The 21,823-nt window shown below is 39.8% G+C and overlaps 2 protein-coding genes across 3 annotated transcripts; one reads left to right on the top strand and one right to left on the bottom strand.

Annotated features, from left to right (window-relative positions):
- The first annotated feature begins 14,126 nt into the window (after positions 1 to 14,126).
- On the top strand, positions 14,127 to 16,800 carry LOC147489083 (tyrosine-protein phosphatase RLPH2-like). Its single transcript, XM_086571766.1, has 4 exons — positions 14,127 to 14,792; positions 14,871 to 14,938; positions 15,042 to 15,221; positions 16,483 to 16,800. Exons 1-4 carry the CDS (start codon positions 14,291 to 14,293, stop codon positions 16,657 to 16,659), a joined length of 927 nt encoding a protein of 308 aa, XP_086427892.1. The 5' UTR covers positions 14,127 to 14,290; the 3' UTR covers positions 16,660 to 16,800.
- Positions 16,685 to 21,470, bottom strand: LOC147489082 (uncharacterized). 2 transcript variants are annotated; one of them, XM_086571765.1, is made up of 3 exons: positions 21,332 to 21,470; positions 18,214 to 20,858; positions 16,685 to 17,852 (listed from the first exon to the last, which is right to left on the bottom strand). In XM_086571765.1, the coding sequence occupies exons 2-3, from the start codon at positions 20,758 to 20,760 to the stop codon at positions 17,832 to 17,834; spliced, it is 2,568 nt and encodes an 855-aa protein (XP_086427891.1). In that variant the 5' UTR covers positions 20,761 to 20,858; positions 21,332 to 21,470; the 3' UTR covers positions 16,685 to 17,831. The 2 variants fall into 2 exon arrangements, with proteins under 2 accessions (XP_086427891.1, XP_086427890.1); XM_086571764.1 differs by lacking the exon at positions 16,685 to 17,852 and having other exon boundaries at positions 17,859 to 20,858.
- Between the last annotated feature and the right edge of the window lie 353 nt (positions 21,471 to 21,823).

Here is a 21,823-nt window from a genome sequence, read left to right as displayed (position 1 = left end):
ATTCGGAACCACGCTTCGGAGACTTGATCCCATCGATAATTTGGGTACGTAGGCAACCGAAAGGTACAGTCTCATCATTCTCTCAATCACCATCACTTTTCCCATTACTTTTCTACATAATTCATCTCTTTCGTCACCACTTAGTGTTTTAATCATATTTGGTCAAAACATAATTGCCGCCGTCTGCGGTTCTTATGCAAAACCGACGATCACGTTCTACAAAAGTTATGATGAATACTCGACAAGCCTAAGTTCTCGATGCACTTACTGACGATCATCGCGAATGTGAGGTTCCAGGTCAATCTGGCGGTATCGAACTACTCCCTCCTATTCCTTTTCAACATCCGATTGCAAACGACCCGACTACCGTTTCACCGATGGGCCAAATTATTCAACGACGGTTATTGCCTCTGACGATTCTTCATCATTTGTTGTGGATAATGTCCGTCATATGTCTCGAGGCATTCTTGTATTGAAAATATTACACTGGCCTTGTTTCATCTTCCGCCGGGCGCCTTAAGCTTATTTCAAAGAAGGAATAGTCGAAGTTTATACTTGTCGAATATCCGCTGCGCAAGTTTTTTTTGCAACGTCTACGGATTGAGTCGCAGAATGGAAAAGTTACCTTAGCGTTTACAACATTGTCTCTGACACTCATACAATTAAACAGAGATAAACTTTGGTTTCGCTAATGACTGATTTTCTTATTGATGATATTCCTATGTCGAAAGCATTACTCGATGAGGAAAACGTCGATCTTTAATTGTCATTACCTTCGGGGGGCGATGACTTGAAATATTTATCGGATATATCAGCTACTTGCTAGATTTACACCGATAGTTTGCATAATAAGTCTGCCTCCAGTCTTGTTTGTGTCATCTTGAAGCTGAATAAAGACATAATTGAGAGGTCTCTACATTGGGGATTTGACGCGTCAAATAATATGGCCGAGTCCGAAACTGTCATTAGTGGTATACGCACAACTCTTCAGCTGGGGGCGACTAAGTTACGATTAATTATTTTAAGCTAGTCGTTAGCCAATTTGAATGATAATATGCGACTCGCAATGATAGAATGGATGTTTATTTAGACTTCGTTCAACGAATTGCATAAAATTTTACATCTATCATTACTGTACAGTATCCGCGTTATGATGTAAGGCATCCTGATTCTATCGCATACTTATCCATGGAAAATCAAGTCGTCACTGTTATGACAACACTGGATTAACCACTTATGATGTAAGATGATTCCAACGAGCTTGGCACTGATAATGTCTCGGTATCTACCGATAACGATCATGCAGCTGACGATGCTCAGGAATTCCTGATGACTAAAAAACTCTATCACAGCAGCACAAGTCTCAATCCTATCCTTCGTTGTTCGGGCAGAACGAACAATTTACTAGGCCTCGAAGGAATTCATTCAGGACTATGTGAACACCATTCCCGGGGGCGAAGTCTCGCTCACATAGCAATGACCCGATGGTATTGGTGGCCATACATGCCAAAGGATGTTAAGCGTTTGTCCGAAAAGTGTGTGCCTTGTCAAACACATGATATATGATATGGGTCAACTTCCCGACGATGAAGCGTCATCTAATCCATAAACCTTGGTCATTTGCAAAATGGGACCTTGATATTGTTGGTTTATTTTCAACAGCCCCTGATAGTGTTCGTTTCTGGCTCGTCGCAATAAATTATTTTACTAAATGAGCGGACAAAATTAACAAGTTGAACAAAAAACCTAAGTTCCAATGTTATAATTTTGTTTCCATCGCAACGTTACTATCACTCCGACAAAATCTGACGAAATTACCACGTTTAATTTCGTCAGTCTAAGTTAAACGCTTTTACGCTTGCTTAGTCGTTATTATCGCTATAACAAAATCTGACGAAATTACCACGTTTAATTTCGTCAGTTTAAGATGAACGCTGTTACGCTCGCTTAGTCATTACTATCACTACAACAAAATTTGACGAAATTACCACGTTTAATTTATTCGGTCCTAAGATGAACCGTTACGCTTTAGTCATTACTATCACTACAACAAAATTGGCGAAATTACCACGTTTAATTTTGTCACCTAAGTTGAATGCTTTTACGCCGCTTAGTCGTTACTATCGTTCCAACAAATTAAACGAAATTACCCGCGTTTAAATTTACCTAAGTTGAACGCTTTTACGCCGTTTAGTCGTTAGTTACTATCACTATAACAAAAACCGGGCGAAATTACCACGTTTAATTTCATGGACCTAAGATGAACGCGTTACGCCGCTTAGTCGTTACTATCACTATAACAAAATCGCGAAATTACCACGCGTTTAATTTCAATACCTCTAAGTTGAATGCTTTTCGCCGCTTTTAGTCGTTACTATCGTTCAACAAATAATTTTAAATTACCACGTTTAATTTCGTCGGTCTAAGATGAAGTTGAAGCTTTTCGTTTTAGTCGTTACTATCACTATAACAAAATCTGGCGAAATTACCACGCGTTTAATTTCATAATCTAAGTTGAACGCTTTTACTATAGTAGTCGTTACTATCACTACAACAAAATCCGCTAAATTACCACGTTTAATTTCGGCAGCCTATGTTGATTTGTTGGTTACGCCGCTTAGTCGTATTATCGTTACGAACAAAATCGGCGACGAACCACATTTAATTTCGTCGGTCCTAAATTGAACGATTTTACGCATTTTAGTCGGTTACTCGTGCTATGTCAACATCTGATGAAGTTACCCCGTTTCGTTTCGTCAGTTATGCGTCGGAGCATTTTTTCGCTCAATCTAATTTTGCAAGCTTAAAGTTAGTATTGGGGGCGTTTCATTCTATTTCGTGTCATCTATATACATCAACAACATTGTCGGTTTTATACGGTGTATGTTATCAGACATCGCAACTATATTCAATTGCCAAAACATACTTTATTTTTATTTTTCATCAAAAGAAGTTTTAGCTCTATGGTATTACATTCACACAATTACCTAATCAATTGTCTCTGTCAATTGTCTTACGATTGTTCGATTAAATCTCCATTTTATTCTTCGAAATCTGCATTCGCTTCGCTTAATGCTTTCGGTTAACTATTTTCTGCAGTCATTCTTTTTTCTAAGGAATTATGCCGATCTTTCTACGAAAAATATTCCGAGCGAAAATTTTCGTCAGCGTCATTATTTTTTCTAAGGCATTTTGTCGATCTTTCTACGAGAAATTTACCAAGTGAAATTTTTTGACAGCTTCATTATTTTTTCTAAGGCATTAAGCCGAACTTTCTGATCGAAACTTTCCGAGGCTCGAACAACCGTCGTTTCTCTGTGCGGCAAAAATTCGCTTTACGTTAACTTTGTAAGCGAAAACTTTATTCAGCTTATTTATTTATTTCTCTACGGCATTGTGATCTTTCCGTTCGAAATTTTTCGTCAATATCATTTGCTCGTAATTCCGCCGTTTCAACTTGCGAAGAAAATACAAATCTTTTCGTTAGTCTTTCAGACTTAACCAAAATTTGAAGCTAAATAGAAAAAAATACTGTTTTGATCATATTTGGTCGAAACAGTATTTTTTGATCATATTTGGTCGAAACATTCCACTTACTCTTTTCTTTGGAATGTATAGCGCAAAATCACATGATCATTGGTTTGGGCAAATCCAATGATTCCTTACAAACTTTTCGCATATATAACTCGTACAAATCTTTGTAATTCATCTTCTCACGTTCTAGTTCATCTCCCGTTTCTATTAAAGTCTCTGTCAATTGTCTTACGGACGATTCACAATGTGCCATTTGCACGTGATCTTGGCCGAGCCACTCGTTTAAATCTGTCATTCGCTTGTTATTTTTTTTTGCCTCTTTTTGCGCATATTTAAGTTCCTGATCTTTGGTCGCCACGAGTGCCTTTAATTCTATCACATCTGCTTTTAAGTGTTTGTGTTCTTCCATTATCTCACAGGCTTTCCCAAAGTCTTCGTACGATGTCTGCTCGGCTTCTTCCGTCCGCTCGGTTAAGTTTTTGTTTTCGTCTTCTAACTCTCTGTTGGTTCCGCTTAACGCTTTGTTTGCCTCTTCCAATTTTCGATTGAGTATTTTCACTTTCTCTATTTCTTTTACGGTATTGACTTCATTCGGATCGATACTTTTCTTCGCAACTTTTTCATGAATTTCTTTGGTCTGCATTACTACCGCCGTTTTAACCTCAAGGGCGAAAAAATATCTGTTTTCATCAATCTTTCAGACTTAAACACAAGTTTGCAATAAATGATAAAAAAAAAAAAATACTATCATACCTGGTTCATAGTATCGAAAATCATTGACATTGCTCTGTCATATTCTCCGATGTTCTCCGTATTCTAGTCACAGTTTTGATATTTTTCGAGCCCCTCCATTGGCGTGGTCTCTGGTGATACCTTCGCTTCCTTGTCCAGACTTGAACATCTTTGCTTCATCTACCAATTTCATCGGTTTAGTGTTGGACATAAATTTCTTTTACCGCCCTAAAATAATAGTAAAAGTCAATGGTCCACTTTCATCGTTAACAGATTCTCGTGGTTTTCCTCCATGAGTAGTATTACCACGACAAGACTTGCCGCTGGTGGTTGGATTCTTTGCTCCTGCATTTTGTTTTGCCATTTGTTTTCTTTCACCGACTTTGTGTTCTTCGTTGCACTATCTTTTGTAAGTATCACGGTTTCGTTCTTTTCCCCGCCATTCTTTTCCTGTATATACCAAACCAGAGCGAGATATTACATCTCCCCACACTTTTACATATATATGTTTTCTACGGTACATACCTTTTACAAATAAGAAAAGAGTAAGTAAATAGAAAAAAAAAATACTGTTTTGATCATATTTAGTGTTTTGATCATATTTGGTCGAAACACCACCTTCAAAGGCAGTACAACAAGAGGGTGAGACTAAGGAGATTCAAGGTAGGAGATTGGGAGCTCCGCCGAGTGACCCCCAGCACAAAGAAAATGAGCGAGGGGAAATTGGGTCCAACTTGGGAGGGACCCTATACTGTGGTTGACGTGGGAGGGACAGACACCTACAAGTTACAAACCTTGGAAGGGAAAATGGTGGAGAGACCATGGAACGTAAGGTTGTTGAAAAAGTTTCATGAATGAATGTAATGGGAGAAGCTGTCAGCTGCATGAGCTATTTGTATATATATAAAACCATAGCACTTTTGGGATGGATAATGCTACATGAACTTTGCTTGTCCTTCAGAGTGAAGGAAATGGAGGGAATGAGCCCTTCACGGACGAGAGGTCCGAGCTCAACTAGGCCAAAATGAGTTGCCCCATGCTGGGTATGAAGTCCCATACGAGCCGGGGCAAAATGAGTTGCCCCATGGCGGATATGAGGTCATAGGCAAGTGGAGGCAAAAGGGTTTCCACCTGCCGCGGACAAGGGGTCCGACCTGAGTAAGGAGAAGGAGTGGTGCCCCAGCATAGGCAGGGGACAACCAAATCATCGAGTCAAGAGAGGGAAGGCAAATCGAGTTGCTCCTAGTAGGAGATGCAAAAATATAAACATGAGTTTCACTGCTAATTGAGACTATATACAGATAAAGCATAGATAACACCACCATCACATTCAGTCCTCCTCAACATTAGGAGGGGAATTAAAATAAAATGTAGCATAATCAGTGTGGCAAAAACAGCAACAATTGAAACCAAGAAAGGGCATAACAAAACTACTCCCAACACAAGAGGCACTTAAACATTCTCACGAATCATCGCGATCGGTGGCCTCCTCATCATCGCGATCCATCCACGGCGGCCAATGGCCCCAGCGACCAAGTCAGTTACCTCAGTTACCTCGAAGTAGGTTCCATGGGCGCCACTGCGACCTCAAACGCAGGGGCAGCGACAGGTTCTTCAAGAAGGAGGTGACCTTCTTTGATAAGCCTGTCATACTCCTCCTTGACCTTCTTGGCCACCCTCTTGTCAGCTTGGGCTCTCGAAGTGATCCTAGAGCTCATCCATGTCAGATTCATGTTGTTTGAGGAGGGCCGCTGTATCGTCTTTGTGCTTCTGGGAGAGAGATGCGACGCTGCATTGTGCTGCGATAAGAGGGTTTCGCGCTGATGACTCAAGAGGTCATTAACCTTATCCATGTAAACAAGGTGGGAGGCCTCAGCAGTCTTGAGCTCGTCCTGGGCTCTGAGCTTATCTAGTTTCGCGGCACTATTCTGCTGTTCAAGATGTGCGACTTCTTTATCCAGCTGTTCAATTCTGGACCCTGCGCCAAAGAGGCCGCGGATCATGTAGGAGATGTCCAAGCTTATCTGAGAGAGAGAACAAAAGTCAGGTTACTTGGGAAAGAAGAGGGGATATACATAGTGCGAGGGAAAGGGTACCTTCTCCCAGCTAGTGTAGAACGAAGTTCGGTGACTATCAAAGGAGCCCCCTTCAGCATACGCCATATCTTTGGGGAGGTGAGACCCATAGAACAGGGAGGAACCCACTGCAGGGTTGTCCAAGGCCGAATCGTTGATGTTGATGGTGCGATTTCGGACCTTGAAAGCGGGCGTAAAGCAGGGATGTGGTCGCTGTTCCCTTTGTGCCCGATCAGGGAGCCACCTCCTTCCCAGGCCGCTGTTTTGGGCGAGGGGGGCAGCAGGTAGAGAAGTAGACAAATTGGCTGGAGTCTCATTAGACACAGAAGTCTGCAGTCGCTTAGAGGCTGGGCCAGGAGACAAGCGGGTGACCGTGGAGGGGGCCACTTCGGTGACAACATCCTCATCTGAGTCACTGTCAAAGAACTTGTGCTTGTTAGCACCCATATCGGAGTGGGGGGAAGTTGCAGAGGGAGAATGAGGGGATATATATTGATCTTCCCAAGTGATCAGGGATTGGTAAGAGGGGCAGGTTGCAGAATGAGAAGGGGAGTTGTTAGAGGAAGGTGGGGGACGGCGGATAGGTACTGGGCGGTGTGGAGATTTCTTGGGGTGGTGTCTTTTCCGGGGAGGCGGGGAGTTCCGGGGCTTTATCTCCTTGGGGGGAGGGGGACGAAAAAAGGGGGAACTATACCCTCCAATAACCTTCAATTGGGGATCTAACAGTAGTGGAGTGGCTGTGGTAGGATCAATTCCAAGAACCGCAGACTGAGAGGGTCCAAGATCGCGGAGCTTCTAGAAAATTGTGGAGGAGATGTGGTCGTAGGGTCGCGACTTTGAATCCGATCGCCAACCTGTAGAAAAGAAGTGCAAGATTAGATGAGGAACCAAGGAACATACGCATTGAAGGATAAATAAAAGGGGTACTCACCGCTGGGAAGGAAAGCCAGATGAGTAAGGTTTAGTTCGGAAGGAAGATCTGCAGATAAGAAGTTTCCGGAGATGTACAGCGGATAGTAGTGCCACAACTTGTCTGATGAGGTGACATGGAGGACAAAATGTTGCTTCCTAGGGCGGACACAGAAAGAATGGTAGCCCACGCTGACATCCTTTGTGCTCTTTTTGATGTAAAAGTGGGCAGTCATGTTGTGAACCGTTATCTTGGGGATTCCAGATTTGTTGTAATGGTTCGCGGTATACATAACCCTCCAGAAATTGCCAATGCCTTGGCAAGGGGGATGTTAAAATGGTTACACACTTCGACGTCAAGACGGGTGAGGGGTAAGCGGAGGCCGGCAATGTAACGCCCGTATTTAAAATACGTATTTATTTATTAATTAATTATTTTAATTATTTATTTAAAATTCGCTGGATTGAATTTGGGATATGTGGGCCTAATTTTTGGGCCCGAAGTCTGTGTTGGGCTTAGGTTTCAAACCCAGGCATATATACATATTTTTCTAAAGAATAGGGTTTGGAGATAAAAATAAAATAAAAATGAAGGCGGAGATAAAAAGCTTGATTGCTAGAGCGTTAGAGCGTGACGATTCGGACGATGAGGGATTCGTCGAGTTTTAATACAGGTGAGTAGTTATATTTTAAATCTATTTTACCGAATCTACGGAAAAAGCTTTACTGTCAGAGTTTTGTTTCCGCTTAGTATACCTTTTTATTGTTCTGTTTACTGTCGGTATTTTTCATCCTGCCGAATTGTAGTAAATGTTAGCATATTGTTTTGCAAGTGTGAACTGTGAAACTCTGAAAACGTAACTGGCAGCATAAGTCCAAAAGTATGAATCGTCCTCTATATGATTTGAACTGGTGTGTAATGTGTATCATGTTGTTGTTTGGGTTGTTGGTTGATTGAGGGATCGATGTGGGGTTGTTGTGGTATATGGGTTAGGGTGCTGTTCGAGCTTTGAAAAGGCAGTAATGGCATCGCGAGCCCAAAATAATGGAATCGTTCTACTTTTTTTGTTGTTTGAACTCTTTTTATTGTTGTTGTGGTTTTGTACTGGTTGGCTGATGTCGGGGTCAAGTGTTTGATGTCGGGTATTGAAGTTTGGTCGGGTGCTATCGAAGCTTCGACAGGCGTTAATGGCAGCGCTGTGGAGGAAGGGTTCGATACAATTTATTTTGTAGTGGTTTTGGTTGTCTGAGAATGGATTGTAGGGGATGTGTGCGAGGGCTGTTAATGGGAGCTGTTAAAGCTTGAAGACGCATCAATGGCGTCGAGAATCTAGATCTATAGTTGGGGGAATGTTTTTCGAAACTTAAAATTTGGAGTTTCTTGGTGTATTAAAGTTTTAGGGGTTTTTTTCAGGAGTCCAACCGCTGGGTTGAAATGGGGGGACGAGTGGAGGTTGTGGTGGTCGATTTTGTGGCTGGTGGAGGGAGCTGGTGGTAGCTGATGGAGAAGATGGCCTGTTGGGGCTTGGGCCTTGGGCCTTAGCTAGTTTAAGTTGTGTTGGGCTAGTTCATTTCTTTTTGGTTTGGGGCCAGTTTCTATTTTTATTCTGGGTCGACCCATTTGACTTAAAATGGGTCAAAGTGAGTCTTTAAGGGTTTAGACTTTTGGGCCTTGGTTTCGGCCCCGGTTTTGGGCTTTATTTTGGTTAGTTGGATTAGGACCATGGGTTGAAGTGTTTTACCTATGAGTTTGCGTTATGACCTGTTTGGATGAATGCCGAACTGGTGATTGTTGGGTTTGACTGTTGACCATTGACCGTTGACTGTGGAATGTTGACTTTTTTAGATTTTCACATATTTAAGAATATGGACAAATGTGGTAATAAAATGTTGTCGAAAATTGTATAACCTTGTTTGTCATTATCTAATTAAGATTTGATGTAAGTAGTGTATAAAGCATATAAATATTGGCACGTAACAAGAGGGGAATTCTTATAATAAGACTTAGATATATACGTTTTTATGAGAATTAAACTACATATGGACTCAGATTCATGGACTTTAGTATTGGGCTTTTGACGGTTGATCAGTTTGACTTGACTTGTGATTTGGAGTCGAATAATTATGCATGATGTTTGGACTTGAGTTGTTATTTCTTTTTTAAAGTCGTTCCATTTTGACTTTGGTGGAATGGACTTATATTTTGATTATTTATATACTATTTATCTTATGCACAAATGGAAATAATGCGTGCCTTTGATGGTGAATTGAGTTCACATAAATATATTGAACAAATATGTTACAGGATTGATTACTATTATGAGTTGCTACATAAATGAATTGTAGTATTTATGAAGGCTTGATATATTCCATATGGTGTAGTGCAATATATGATTGGCACGTGAAATAATAAACTTTGAGATTTGATATAGAGATGTTTGGATATAGTGCAATGAATAGTATTGGCACGTGATAATGTGGATTGTATTATAACGGGAAACATTGAGCTTCAGTACAATTAAGTATACTAGCATGAGATAGAACAAGAATGGTTATGAGATACTAAGGTATGACGCCTGAATAAATTACGTAACGAAAATCCTAGAACCTAGCTACCACAACTCATGTGATTTGGCCTTAGTGATGGGCGTATGTGATATGATTGGCCCTTCTGGCGTTTCAGTGAATCTGAATGGCCCTTCGGGCGTAAGTAATGTGATTGGCTCTTCCGGGCGTTTGGTGAATCTGAATGGCCCTTTCCGGGCGAGCCGAATAGTGGCTTGATTATTCCGCTCAAAAAAAAATTAGAACGCAGAGACGCCGATATTTTATGTCGAATAGTGGCAAAGATTTATATAATGGCTTTCGTGTGAGGGTTACTTGGTGCGGCATCCATTTCGAGGGTAGTTACGACGCGGAGTGGTTCATTATGTGAGGGGAGGCATGTGGATGTACATATTCGGCGTTGGGTAGCGATTGTGGTAGCCAGGGAAACTAGGTAAGACATAGATACGACGTGATTTTAGGGACATGCAAAGAAAGCCTTAATTAATATAATTATGGTAATATGTTGGTTAATGATATATCTTTAGATAGATGATTATATATGGTTTTGTAGAAGGGTGGGTCAAACTAATTACTTGTGCAGGGACGACCCATTCTGTAATTGAGCATGAAATGCGGTAAGTATAGAATATGTTTGGCTGGTTATTAGTTTAGTTAGAACCTAAGGCGCCTCGTGGAGAAACTAAATGCCTTTTTATTATGCGTATGGTTTGTTGTGTGGTTAGTGGGAAGTTAAGGCACCTCAGTGGAGGAGTTACCTACCTTACTTATTGTAGTTAAGAATGTCGTATTAGTTGTTGGAAGTTAAGGCGCATCGGTAGAGGAACTAACTGCCTTATGAATTGTGTATGTATATGTATAAGTATATATTGTATTTTAGAGCTACTCACACCAAAGATTTTATAATGTCGACCGATTTGCATGTTTGTTTATCGGGTGTGTTCATTAAATAAACATAGTTGATAAGTCTTGACAGGTTTAGTGTTGAAGAAGGTTGGTTGCTGCTTGTGGTTTGCGTTAGCATCACATTTCAAGATAGGTTTTTGTTTTCCCTTGAGGTGAAATAGATTTTCAGTTGAGACAATGCTATTTGTATTTTCATTTGTAATTTTAAATAAAGAGTTATTGAAAAGAGATTTGTAACCTAATCTTATTTGTGAATTTTTGTAATGAAGAGGACTTTTGTTTAATTGAAAATTTTTATTGGTTTTTAATTATCCACATATTTAAACTGTTTATGGGTTTTTGGAAGTTGAGAGTGCGTCACACCTTGAAAATCGAAGAGTCGGGAACAAATATTGTTTTCAGATTCGCCGAATTCGGGTGTGACAGCAAATAATCTGCCTACCGCGGGCCACGGAGAGACACCTCGGTTTGTAAGGAACTAAGTGAGAAAAGTAAGTTAGGTTAGGCACATGCTCTAAAATGACATCAGCAGGTATACCGTAAGCCGCCTTAACATCTTCTAGGTTAGGTCTACGGCTGCGTGGGGGAGGCGGCGGAAGGGCAAGTGCTTGCCCAAAAGTGGATGGAGCCTCGGTCGGATCTAGGGGAGGGGGAGGGGCAACACCGCGGGAAGGGGAGGAGGAAGAGGAGTCGGATCTGGAAACCGACATTGAAGAAAGGAGTTAAAGAAGAATACACACTGTCACAACATATTGGAGATGGGGAAATCTTTAGTTCAAAGGAGAAATGCACAAAACAGCAAGTAAAGGGAAATAATGGGAGAGGAAGACCAACCTGAGGAAGGGGGAAGAGCACCTGGTACAAGAGCTTGGGCAGAAGAAACTCACAATGCACAACCGCACGCTTGATCGGAGTAGACAAAGGGAGGAGAGGGGTGAGTGGTGGTGAGAGTGAATCTAGAGGAGAGTGAGAAACTAAATGAGAAAGAAAGAGAATCGAGTGGGCTTTTATAAGAGGGAAGGGTAGAAGCGTAATCTGGGAGGAGTTGAAATCGAGGAGACACCAAAAAGAACCAGCCAGGGGATGACGCATGGATACACGAGAATCGAAGGGACACAGGCCACAGGCACGTGGGGGAAGCGTGAATCCAGCGGTACAAGGTTGGTGGAAGGCCGCGACTAGATAACGGAACCCGCCGGACTCTCGACCCCCTGATTGTGTAATAATCGCGGACTCGAGAGGGGGCATCTGTGGTGGTAGGATAAGGGGACCCTGGAAATCAGCGGATGGCGGCACCACGGTCAGCATAAGATACATAGTCGCGGTTCACGGATCGAGATGGGACATCTGTCGCGGTACGGAAACCTTACACGTGGAAAGAAGAAGACCGCGAGATGGATGGACAGGTGGAAGGCTAGGATTGAGAGAGGGAAAGATATAAAGGAAAAGAGTGGAGAGAGAAAGGAGGGGGATTCATTTTGTTTCAAGAGAGGAGACCAAAGAAAAGAGGGAGGCGACCCAAAGAGAGAGGGAGGAATAGTGTTAGGAGTTGTAATAGTGTTTGAGAAATAGTAAACTTTAGTCTTAACTGTATTTGGGGGTGAAACAATGTCCACACTTATAGAAACGTGGAACTTTCCATATAGGACATAAACTAATATGACATATTCTAATAGATGGTACGGTAGTAATGCATCATTCAACCTTTGCAGCGAATGCCAAAATGGTAGAGTTGGTATTACTGGGGTTCTCCAGTTGCTTGTAAGGGTGGAATTCGAGCTAAACAAGCCGAGCCTTACCATGCTCAAGCTCGGCTCACTAATTACACGAGTTTTAAATTGAGCTCGAGCTCGGCTCATATAGTAAACGAGTGAGCTCGAGCCCTCGGTTATTTTACACTATAAATATGCTATTTGAACTAAACGAGCCGAGCTTCATCAAGCTCATTTGTTATACGAGCTTTTATTTGAACTCGAGCTCGGCTCATATAGTAAACGAGCGAGCTCGAGCTGAGCTTAAACGAGCCAAGCCCAAGCCGAGCTCGAGCACTCGGCTCAAATTCCACCCTTAGTTGCTTGGACACTCAATGGTCTTGTAACATCTCAACTTGGAGATAATGACAATCTAATCCAGATACCAGGGCAGGAATTCAGACCCTCAGTGAAGACGTTCCTCAAGAATTTCCTGGACCAGGACTTTATCCCATACATGGTCATGGCCCACCTTGGTTTTGTTTGCCTTTTCTTTTTCGTCTTTGCCTATGCCATCAGGATCTTGAACTTCCAAAGGAGATAATGGATGCTGAAACCCAGTTACACTTCCGCAAGTTCGAAATCGTGACTTTATTGAGAAAGCTGAGTGTATGATGCGGAGTTAAAGAATACTCCTAACAGTTATCTTTCTAAAAGTTTTGCTTCTTTTCACTTTCTTTTATATTTTTACAACGGAAATAGTTTTTGTAGTAGTGTAGTATGATAGATGTGTATAAACATTTTGCTAGATTCGATGCTGATATCATTTGTTTGATTTTCACTACTGGTCATGTTCATGTATTCTAATTTTGACTTCTGTAAAATAATGCACTTAACCATTCAAGTAGGGAATGAATGACATATATTCTTGAGTTCAATTAAGCAGGCAAGAAGGAGGATGCAAGCTAGTATATCCAAAAGTTTAGAAAGTTGTAAGTGTTCTAGAAACTAAAGATATTTGGTATAGGTGCATGAGATATTTTTTTTGAATGCGTGAATATAAAGGCGATATCTCATTTGTAAAAACTAACTGCGTAAAGCATAACTTCATCAATTTAATAATTGTTATTTGGTTCTATGTTGTAAGAATAATAATGTAGGACATGAAAACTAGTAAAATCAAACACTATCAAGAACTCTTGATGGCAGGAGTTGTTATATTGAGAATGATAGGGATTGGGTGGTATCAGAAATGATTGCTGATTCATTATTCATCTGTAATTTGTTCGGTATTATCAGAAATAATTTAGATTGCTGATCCATTATTCTGTAATTTCCAGCTGCGGTGGTTCTCATTTGTATAACATAATTTTTTTTTATACTAATAGTGAAATTAATACTGGAATCAAATTCTTTTTATTTAAGGAAATTATATATATATTATTTTTAATTACTTTTTTACATTTTCAAAAACAGGTGGGTAACAAAAAAAAAAGGTTTTGGAATTAACTGGTAAAACTGCATACAAATATAGCAGATGAAAGGAATCAAAATCAATCCAATTCAGAGGTCTTAACCCTCCGACGTAAAAAAAAAAAAAAGGTTTTGGAATTAACTGGTAAAACTACATACAAATATAGCAGATGAAAGGAATCAAAATCAATCCAATTCAGAGGTCTTAACCCTCCGACGAGGTGAACTATAGGAGTTGTCAGCGGAGGCAATGGGGTGGTCTTAAAACTTGCGTGGGTGCCGATAGTATATTGACTCTTCAACGTTCAACTGATAGTATTAACTATAACTGAAACACTGAGTCAAATAAATTCAACAACAAACCAAAAATAAGATCAATCAATTATTTAATTCATTGATTCATAAATGGAGAGAATAATCTGCTGCATAGGTGACCTTCATGGCCACATAACCAAACTCCAAAAACTCTGGACTAATCTCGAAACTCTCATAAACCCAATCTCCTTCCAAACATCACTAATCATCTTCTTAGGTGATTACTGTGACCGTGGTCCCAATACACGTAAAGTATTAGATTTCTTAATCTCACTTCCTTCAAAATACCCAAACCAAACACATGTTTATCTGAGTGGTAACCATGATTTTGCATTTTCAGCTTTTCTCCGTGTTTTACCTTTGCCACCAAATGGGCTTTCGTTTTCTGATACGTGGAAACAGTATGAACATAATGAAGATAGAGAAGGGTGGTATAAAGATGTTGGGTATGAAGACATGCATCTTCAAGGGAGAAGATGGGGTGGTAGGATTAGAGAGAAGGTTAATCTTGATAAAGGGACTGAGTATATAGGTTCCATTTACGATGCCGGAACGACTTTCGAGAGTTATGGTGTGCCCCATGGTTCTGCAGGTGAAACATTTAGATGATTTGTGTTTTTTAAAATTTTTATTGTCTATGAATTTTAATGTTATTGTTTTTTTTGTGTAGATTTGGTTAAAGCTGTCCCTGATGAGCATAAGAAGTTTCTTAGTGAATTGGTTTGGGTTCATGAAGAGGTTAATACAATACTTTAATTTTATTATATATGCTATTTTACTAATCTTTTGAAATACTGAGGTGAAGTTATGTGTGATTTGTTGGTGGTGGGCTGTTTTGCAGGAGAATGTATGTGTAGAGACTTCGGAAGGGAAAACGAATTGTAGATTGATAGCGGTTCATGCTGGACTAGAAAAGGTTAAGGGAGTCGAAGAGCAGCTAAAGATTTTGAAAGCTAAGGATACCAGTATACCTAAAGTGGAGGCCCTTAGTGGGAGAGCAAGTGTTTGGGAAATCCCCAAGGTAGTAAATACTTTTTGCTAGTTAATTTTTACTTTATTTTATGGTGTTTTGTTGCTTGATCGAAAATCAGTAGCCAGAGTTCCTTCTGTTTTAAGGAAAGAACATGTTTGATAGCATACTCATCCAATAAATGATAATTTCTATCTAGTATCAATAATTCACCTCAATTGTTTGAAACTAATCTATAATGAAGGTTTGTTGTAAATTACCTAGTTTTAATCTGCTGAGCAATCAAGTTAACCTTTCAAATGATTCAAATTTAATATGTCCAACATCTTATCAAGAACTGTGGTGGGGATACTATTTTGTTCTATAGACAAGTGCAAAACTGGACATATTGAATAAGCAGAAGCATAATGTAAAGATTATGACGAAATGAAAACATGTAGTTTTGACAGTGTAAATAACATTCTCCTGCAATACGATAGAAACAAAGAAAATCCAGAATTGAGACAATCTCTGTAAGGTGTAAGCAGTAGCTATAAGACAAAAAACATACAAGCTTCCCTGACTGTCTATAATGAAGCCAGAGTTCCTTCTGTTTTAAGGAAAGAACATGTTTGATAGCATACTCATCCAATAAATGATAATTTCTATCTAGTATCAATAATTCACCTCAATTGTTTGAAACTAATCTATAATGAAGGTTTGTTGTAAATTACCTAGTTTTAATCTGCTGAGCAATCAAGTTAACCTTTCAAATGATTCAAATTTAATATGTCCAACATCTTATCAAGAACTGTGGTGGGGATACTATTTTGTTCTATAGACAAGTGCAAAACTGGACATATTGAATAAGCAGAAGCATAATGTAAAGATTATGACGAAATGAAAACATGTAGTTTTGACAGTGTAAATAACATTCTCCTGCAATACGATAGAAACAAAGAAAATCCAGAATTGAGACAATCTCTGTAAGGTGTAAGCAGTAGCTATAAGACAAAAAACATACAAGCTTCCCTGACTGTCTATTTGAATGAAGCACTGCACAGACCCTTATTTGAGCTACAGGGGCTTCGAGCATTAACACTTTTTTCTCCAGACCTTTCCTCGAGGCTACCTTCAGGCCTGAACTTCCATTACGTATTTACATTGGAGAGTGCCAAAAGCTCTCGTCTGGAGTATGCTGGGAAATTGTTATGTCAGGACTAACTGACAGCTTTTCTTGTTAATTACATAGATGAAATGATGACTTAAATATAGAGATCAAATAATGCTGTGAAATGTTGCTTTTGAAGTATATGGTCTCTGCCTTCTGCAGGAATTATGTGAGAAGCCGACTATCGTGGTAAGCGGTCATCATGGGAAGCTTCACATTGATGGTCTTAGGCTAATAATTGATGAAGGTGGTGGAAAAGAGAATAACCCAGTGGCTGCCATTGTACTCCCCTCAATGACACTAGTTCGTGACACTGATAGTATAACGACCCAGCTCTAGCTTTATTTGCCATTCTTTCTATATATGTAAAATTAAGTAATAAGCGCATTGCTCTTTTCCAGTGAGAATGAGATGTAAGTCTGTAAAATAAGGAACGATTTATTATTTATTCCAAGACACACATCATTTCACGGTGCTCAATAGTCTCTCCTCTGTATTATGTGATACGTAGAACAGCTAATGTGTAGCGAATTATGGGCAAATTTTATGTATGTTAACCCAATTTTTGTGTGAGGCAACAGGTTAGTTTCTCTATTATCTTAGTGTAAGTAGATGATTTTACATGGTTTACCTATTGTTATTAGAAATGCAGTTTCATATGCAATGATCAGTGCTGTCTATCCTGATAATAATAACAGTGCTTTCTTCCCAGCTTAATATGGTTGCACGTTCAGACAGATAGAAGGAATGTGTAAATGGGATCATCATACGTTATGTGACTTTTTGCAGGCCCCTATGAGAGGGTCAACACCATTTGATACCTAAAATCAGATTATTTTGTGCGAAGGACCATATTAGTCGGTGGCCCGAAGAATTGAGCTTGTTTCAAAGAAAATGCACCCTTTGGCGGCGTTCTATAGTCAATGCTCTGTACGTACCATGTGATAAGCAGAACAGATAGTGGATGTGATAAGCAGAACAGATAATGGATGAGTAGCAAATTATGGGGAAAGTTTATCTATTTCAATTTTCAACCCACATTTTGTTGGAGGCAACATGTGAGCTAGTCTATTATCTTAGTGCAAGTAGATGATTTTACATGGTTTTTGCCTACTGAAATTAGAAATGCAGTTTCATAAGCACTGATCAATGTTTCATCTCCTGATTTTGTTTTCTTCCCAGCTTAATATATGATTGGGTGTTAAGACAGAAGGAATGTGTAACTGGGACCATGCAGACATCATATGACTTTTTGCAGGCCTCTATCAGAAGGTCACAAACATGATACCTAAATTCAGACTCTGTTGGGCATTTGTTTGTGCGAAGGATTATACTAGTCCATGGCTCAAAGAAAAGCTGCGAAGAACCATCACTCTATCGGACTGTTTGAAAACACTTGACCATGAATCCATGGAAGAACTCCCTTCAGTTGCTACGTTTCCCACTACCCAAAATAAGCTTGAATCTAGCCCGGATATGCACTTGTATCTTCAACAAAATGTGAAAGGTTTCTACGAACAACCACAATATACCTGAAAATCAAGCCAATAACCTTTTCAAAAACAACTAATACAAGTTAATTACATGCAATCTTTATACAAGTTTTTTTCTTTATATATATATATATATATATATGTGCAATATTTGGGTATACAGCTATTCCGGTTTTAACCAGGAGGTTTCTCATGTCCTACAATGACGCCTGAGGACCTCCCTGGCAAGATCTATTGCACCGCTTGTTTTGTATATCAAGTGCAAATTATACGCTGCTTCCCTGCGAAGGTTACAGTAACCTGGCTTTAGAACATCTGAAATGTTTAGAACATCTGAAATGTTTGGATCGCGTGTCCGCAACTTAGGGATGGGGTAATCTTCTTCATGAGTTGCAAGTACCTTCTCATAATATGAAGCTGCCAAGGTCACAAGACCAACATGCTGATATGCTCGGGCAATGTTGTATAAAGCTTCCTGACTATTATGGCACAGGCGCAAATTGTTGTAGAGAAATGCAAAAGCTTGTGCAATGCACTGATGTTTGTTCTGAACGCTTAAACCAAGGGCTAAGTTAACTAAAGCAGTCCCCACACACAAGTTGATCAGAGGATTATCTGGCTGAAGTTTATAGGCTTCCAGATACTTACTTGCAGCTACCTGATGCTGCTCGATCAATGTAAACCGATGCCCTGAAATGATCATTGGTGCCACACACTCTGGATCTGTACGCATCATTAAATTCAAAAACTTAGAATGATTTTTCAAGTTACTATTCAACTTAGCGTTGTAATAGTAGTTCCAGCCACTAATACATTTGGGATTTCTCTGAACAGTGGCCTCTGCCTCTGGATGCACATCGGTTGCATCAGTGGCAATAGATGCTATTTGAGTTTCAAGTATCTCAAGCTCCTCTTTCTTCTCAGTCAATGGTGTATTAGATGCCACTTTTCGTGTATCTTTAATAACTTTTAATGCTTCCACGTAACGCCCCAAGGATGCTAATGCTTTGCATAGGTCTATTATAAGCTGGTAATGTTCGTCGTCCTTCAGAAGATTTGGCAAGGGCGGCTCAATTATTGTTGGCCGTGGAGATTCTTCATCTGAATCATCGCTGTACCATTCCTGCCCAGCAGCCAGTACCGCAGCTCTTTTTTCTTCCTTCAAAGCTTTCCTTTCTTGAAGTGATCTCTTTGCTCTTGCAGCTTTCAATAACTCTACAGGAGCTGCTAGTGGCCTGAAACCTTGAAATATGAAACCATCTTGATAGTCATCTAATACTTTCACTCTTTCAAAAAGTGTGCTTTCCAGAAGCCTATTTCTTGGTCTAATTTTTTTGTTTGCATGTTCAACTCTCAAAGTTTCAGAAATAAGTGGAAAGATTGAATCCACAAATTTCTCAACCATTCCTTTAGCATAATAAATTTGGGCAAGCTGCTTTTTAACTTTTCCTCTATCCCACCAAGGTACAGACTCTGGAAAACTTGTGTTGATCTGTGGCTCTAACTGTTTTGGAGGAGAAAGCAGTGTAATGGCTTCATCTACTTTCCCTTCTTCTAGGAGAAGAGAAGCTAGAGTTACGCGGATGTCAGTATTGTCTTCCATCATATGCAAAGCTTTGTAGAAAAACGTAACAGCCTGTGCTCTATTTGCCAAAGATAGATAGCATATAGCGATCTTAAGATGCAAGAATCCATTGTCAAGTGTACTATGACCTTCTAGCAATGAATAGTATTTCAATGCAAGATTAGTGTGACCAAAATTCTTAAGTGTGTCTGCAACTTCTGTAATCAGCCCAGCAACATCTTCAGCACATTCCATTTCCAAAAGTGAAAACAGAACCTCAGCCTCTTTGAAGTTGTTCAGATGAACTTGGCAGATACCAGCCTTGACCGTTAGATATATAGGTAACTGCTTTTGGGAACAGTAAACCAAGCGTGCACGCTCAATCTGCTGAAGTGCTTTGGCATGGGCATTGTTTTTCATGTGTGTTGCAGCCAAAAGACTGATAACACTTAAATCAGGTTCTGTAGCGTGATTTTTGAGATAATGTTCAAGCACACTAACAGACTGCTCAACCTGATCACACTTTTGGTACATCTTTGCTGCCATTATGCACGCCTCTACATTATCTGGTTCAAGGTTGACAATTTGATGATATAATTCAGCAGCTTTTTGGAAATCTCCAAGTTCAACATCAAGTGTTGCCCGATGAAATCTAAGGGTTGTATCCTCTGGGTCAGCCTTTATTGCTTTAGTAAGGCAGTACGTGGCTTGTCCAGTATTCCCCTGCTCCATGGACAATGAAAAGAGCCGTTTCCAAAGAAATGGATGTTCCATGGGTGCCAATTGAACAGCCAGCATGTAGAAATTCATGGCTCTTTTCTTATCTCCAATTTCTTCATAGACAAGACCGAGCGTATGATATGTTTCAGACAAATTTGGTGCACGCATAACAACCTCTTTTAACACATGTATGGCGCCTTCGTACTCCCCTTTAGCATAGTACAAGTTAGCCTCGGCAAGTTTCCTAGCGACTTCAGCACTAAGATTGGTCTTCGACCCCTTCCGTCTGCCTCTTTTCTTAGGCTGCCTTGACCTTTTTCGCTTGTAACAGTTCACACTTTCCATTACTTCATCAAAACTTGTAAAAACTGAATTTTCTACCCTAGACTTCTTTGCAGATCCATCATTTTGACAATTACCCAGTGCTTTGCGTTTTCTCTCAGCTAAAGCTTCATACTCAAATGCATCATCCTCTGTGAAATCCAATGGATTCATCTCACCTTCATATGTAAGCTTGTATTCGCCATTTTCTTCTTCTCCATCATCATTTTCACCGTGCTCATCCAAATCATCCATCTCAACAACATCATCATCATCGTCCACAATATTAGCAAATGTAGATCCCTCTTCGAAATAGTAATTAGATTCCATGTCCTCAGCCATTGAGAAATACGATTTCTGAACCGTAGTGCGCTTGAGAGTAGTACAAATGTTCCAATCTCTTTAAGCAAAAAAAGATTCAAACAAAAACACACACACACCTACACAAATACAAAGATAATCATAATTACTTACAGTGATTGAAAAGAAATATCACATTATAAAAATATTGAGAGCAACAACTTAAAACACAATTTGACTAGAATGAAGCACCCCTTCCCCTGCCCCTCACACATCCATCCAAAAAGAACATGTTCATCACCATTCTTAGCATAAGAAACATGAGAATCTTGCATTAAAGCAATTGGTCCAACAAAACTGAGACCAAAATGATAAGAAAGAAACGCTAAAGACTGAGTCTTTATACGGATAAAGTCGACGAAGGAATAGTACCGTGGTTGGGCAAATTGCCTAACTTAAATTTCAAGATATGAAACAAGACAATTTAAAGAAACAGATATGATATGTGCATGCTTTGATCAAACAAAATTAAAGAAAATGTTACAAATGAAATAATGAAGCTATAGCAAATTGGAAGCATAACTACTGTACAGAGGGAGAAAGAAAGCCATACCTTAATTTGTTACTGGGGTGGGAGGAGAAAGAGTTGCGAGAAATGAAAAAGAGGACTGTATTTATATATTTTGGTCTTTCGGAGAAGTTCTTGTGATCTTCTCGTCAATGTCAATTAACGTGCGCTGCAAGGAAAGACTTAGCTTTGACTCTCAACCCCAGTTTCGGTTATGGTCTGGGCCCGTGAAGGACTTACAAATGGGATGGGACATTGGGACAAGTGGACAAACTCTAAAACCAAATCCTGTCAACATAGATGGGAAGATCTTCCCATAGCAATTCTTTCAAACATATTCTCAAATTCTGTGAATATTTCGATTTTTTTAAGTCACTTCGTTTTTTTTTGTCCAAGTCGGGGTTTGCCATGACTTTTTACTATCGTCCGACCATTACCGACATGAAGAACATAAGCCAGATGAAGGAACGAGGAGATCAAAAAATGAATTTTGGTTTAAGAATGAAATCTTATTGGAACTGCAAGTGTTCCTTTCCA

This window comes from Coptis chinensis, chromosome 7, assembly GCF_015680905.1.
Source record: "Coptis chinensis isolate HL-2020 chromosome 7, ASM1568090v1, whole genome shotgun sequence".
NCBI classification, from domain to species: Eukaryota; Viridiplantae; Streptophyta; class Magnoliopsida; order Ranunculales; family Ranunculaceae; genus Coptis; species Coptis chinensis.
The sequence above is the reverse complement of the archived record's forward strand: the minus strand, read 5'-3'. Positions and strand labels throughout refer to the sequence as shown.

What these genes read in the sequence shown, in the direction of transcription:
- LOC147489083 (XM_086571766.1), top strand. Translation starts at nt 14,291, where the DNA reads ATGGAGAGAATAATCTGCTGCATAGGTGACCTTCATGGCCACATAACC. An exon ending in TGTGCCCCATGGTTCTGCAG is followed by an intron (nt 14,793 to 14,870) that starts GTGAAACATTTA and finishes TTTTTTGTGTAG; the next exon opens with ATTTGGTTAAAGCTGTCCCT. An exon ending in TGGTTTGGGTTCATGAAGAG is followed by an intron (nt 14,939 to 15,041) that starts GTTAATACAATA and finishes GCTGTTTTGCAG; the next exon opens with GAGAATGTATGTGTAGAGAC.
- LOC147489082 (XM_086571764.1), bottom strand. Translation starts at nt 20,760, where the DNA reads ATGGCTGAGGACATGGAATCTAATTACTATTTCGAAGAGGGATCTACA.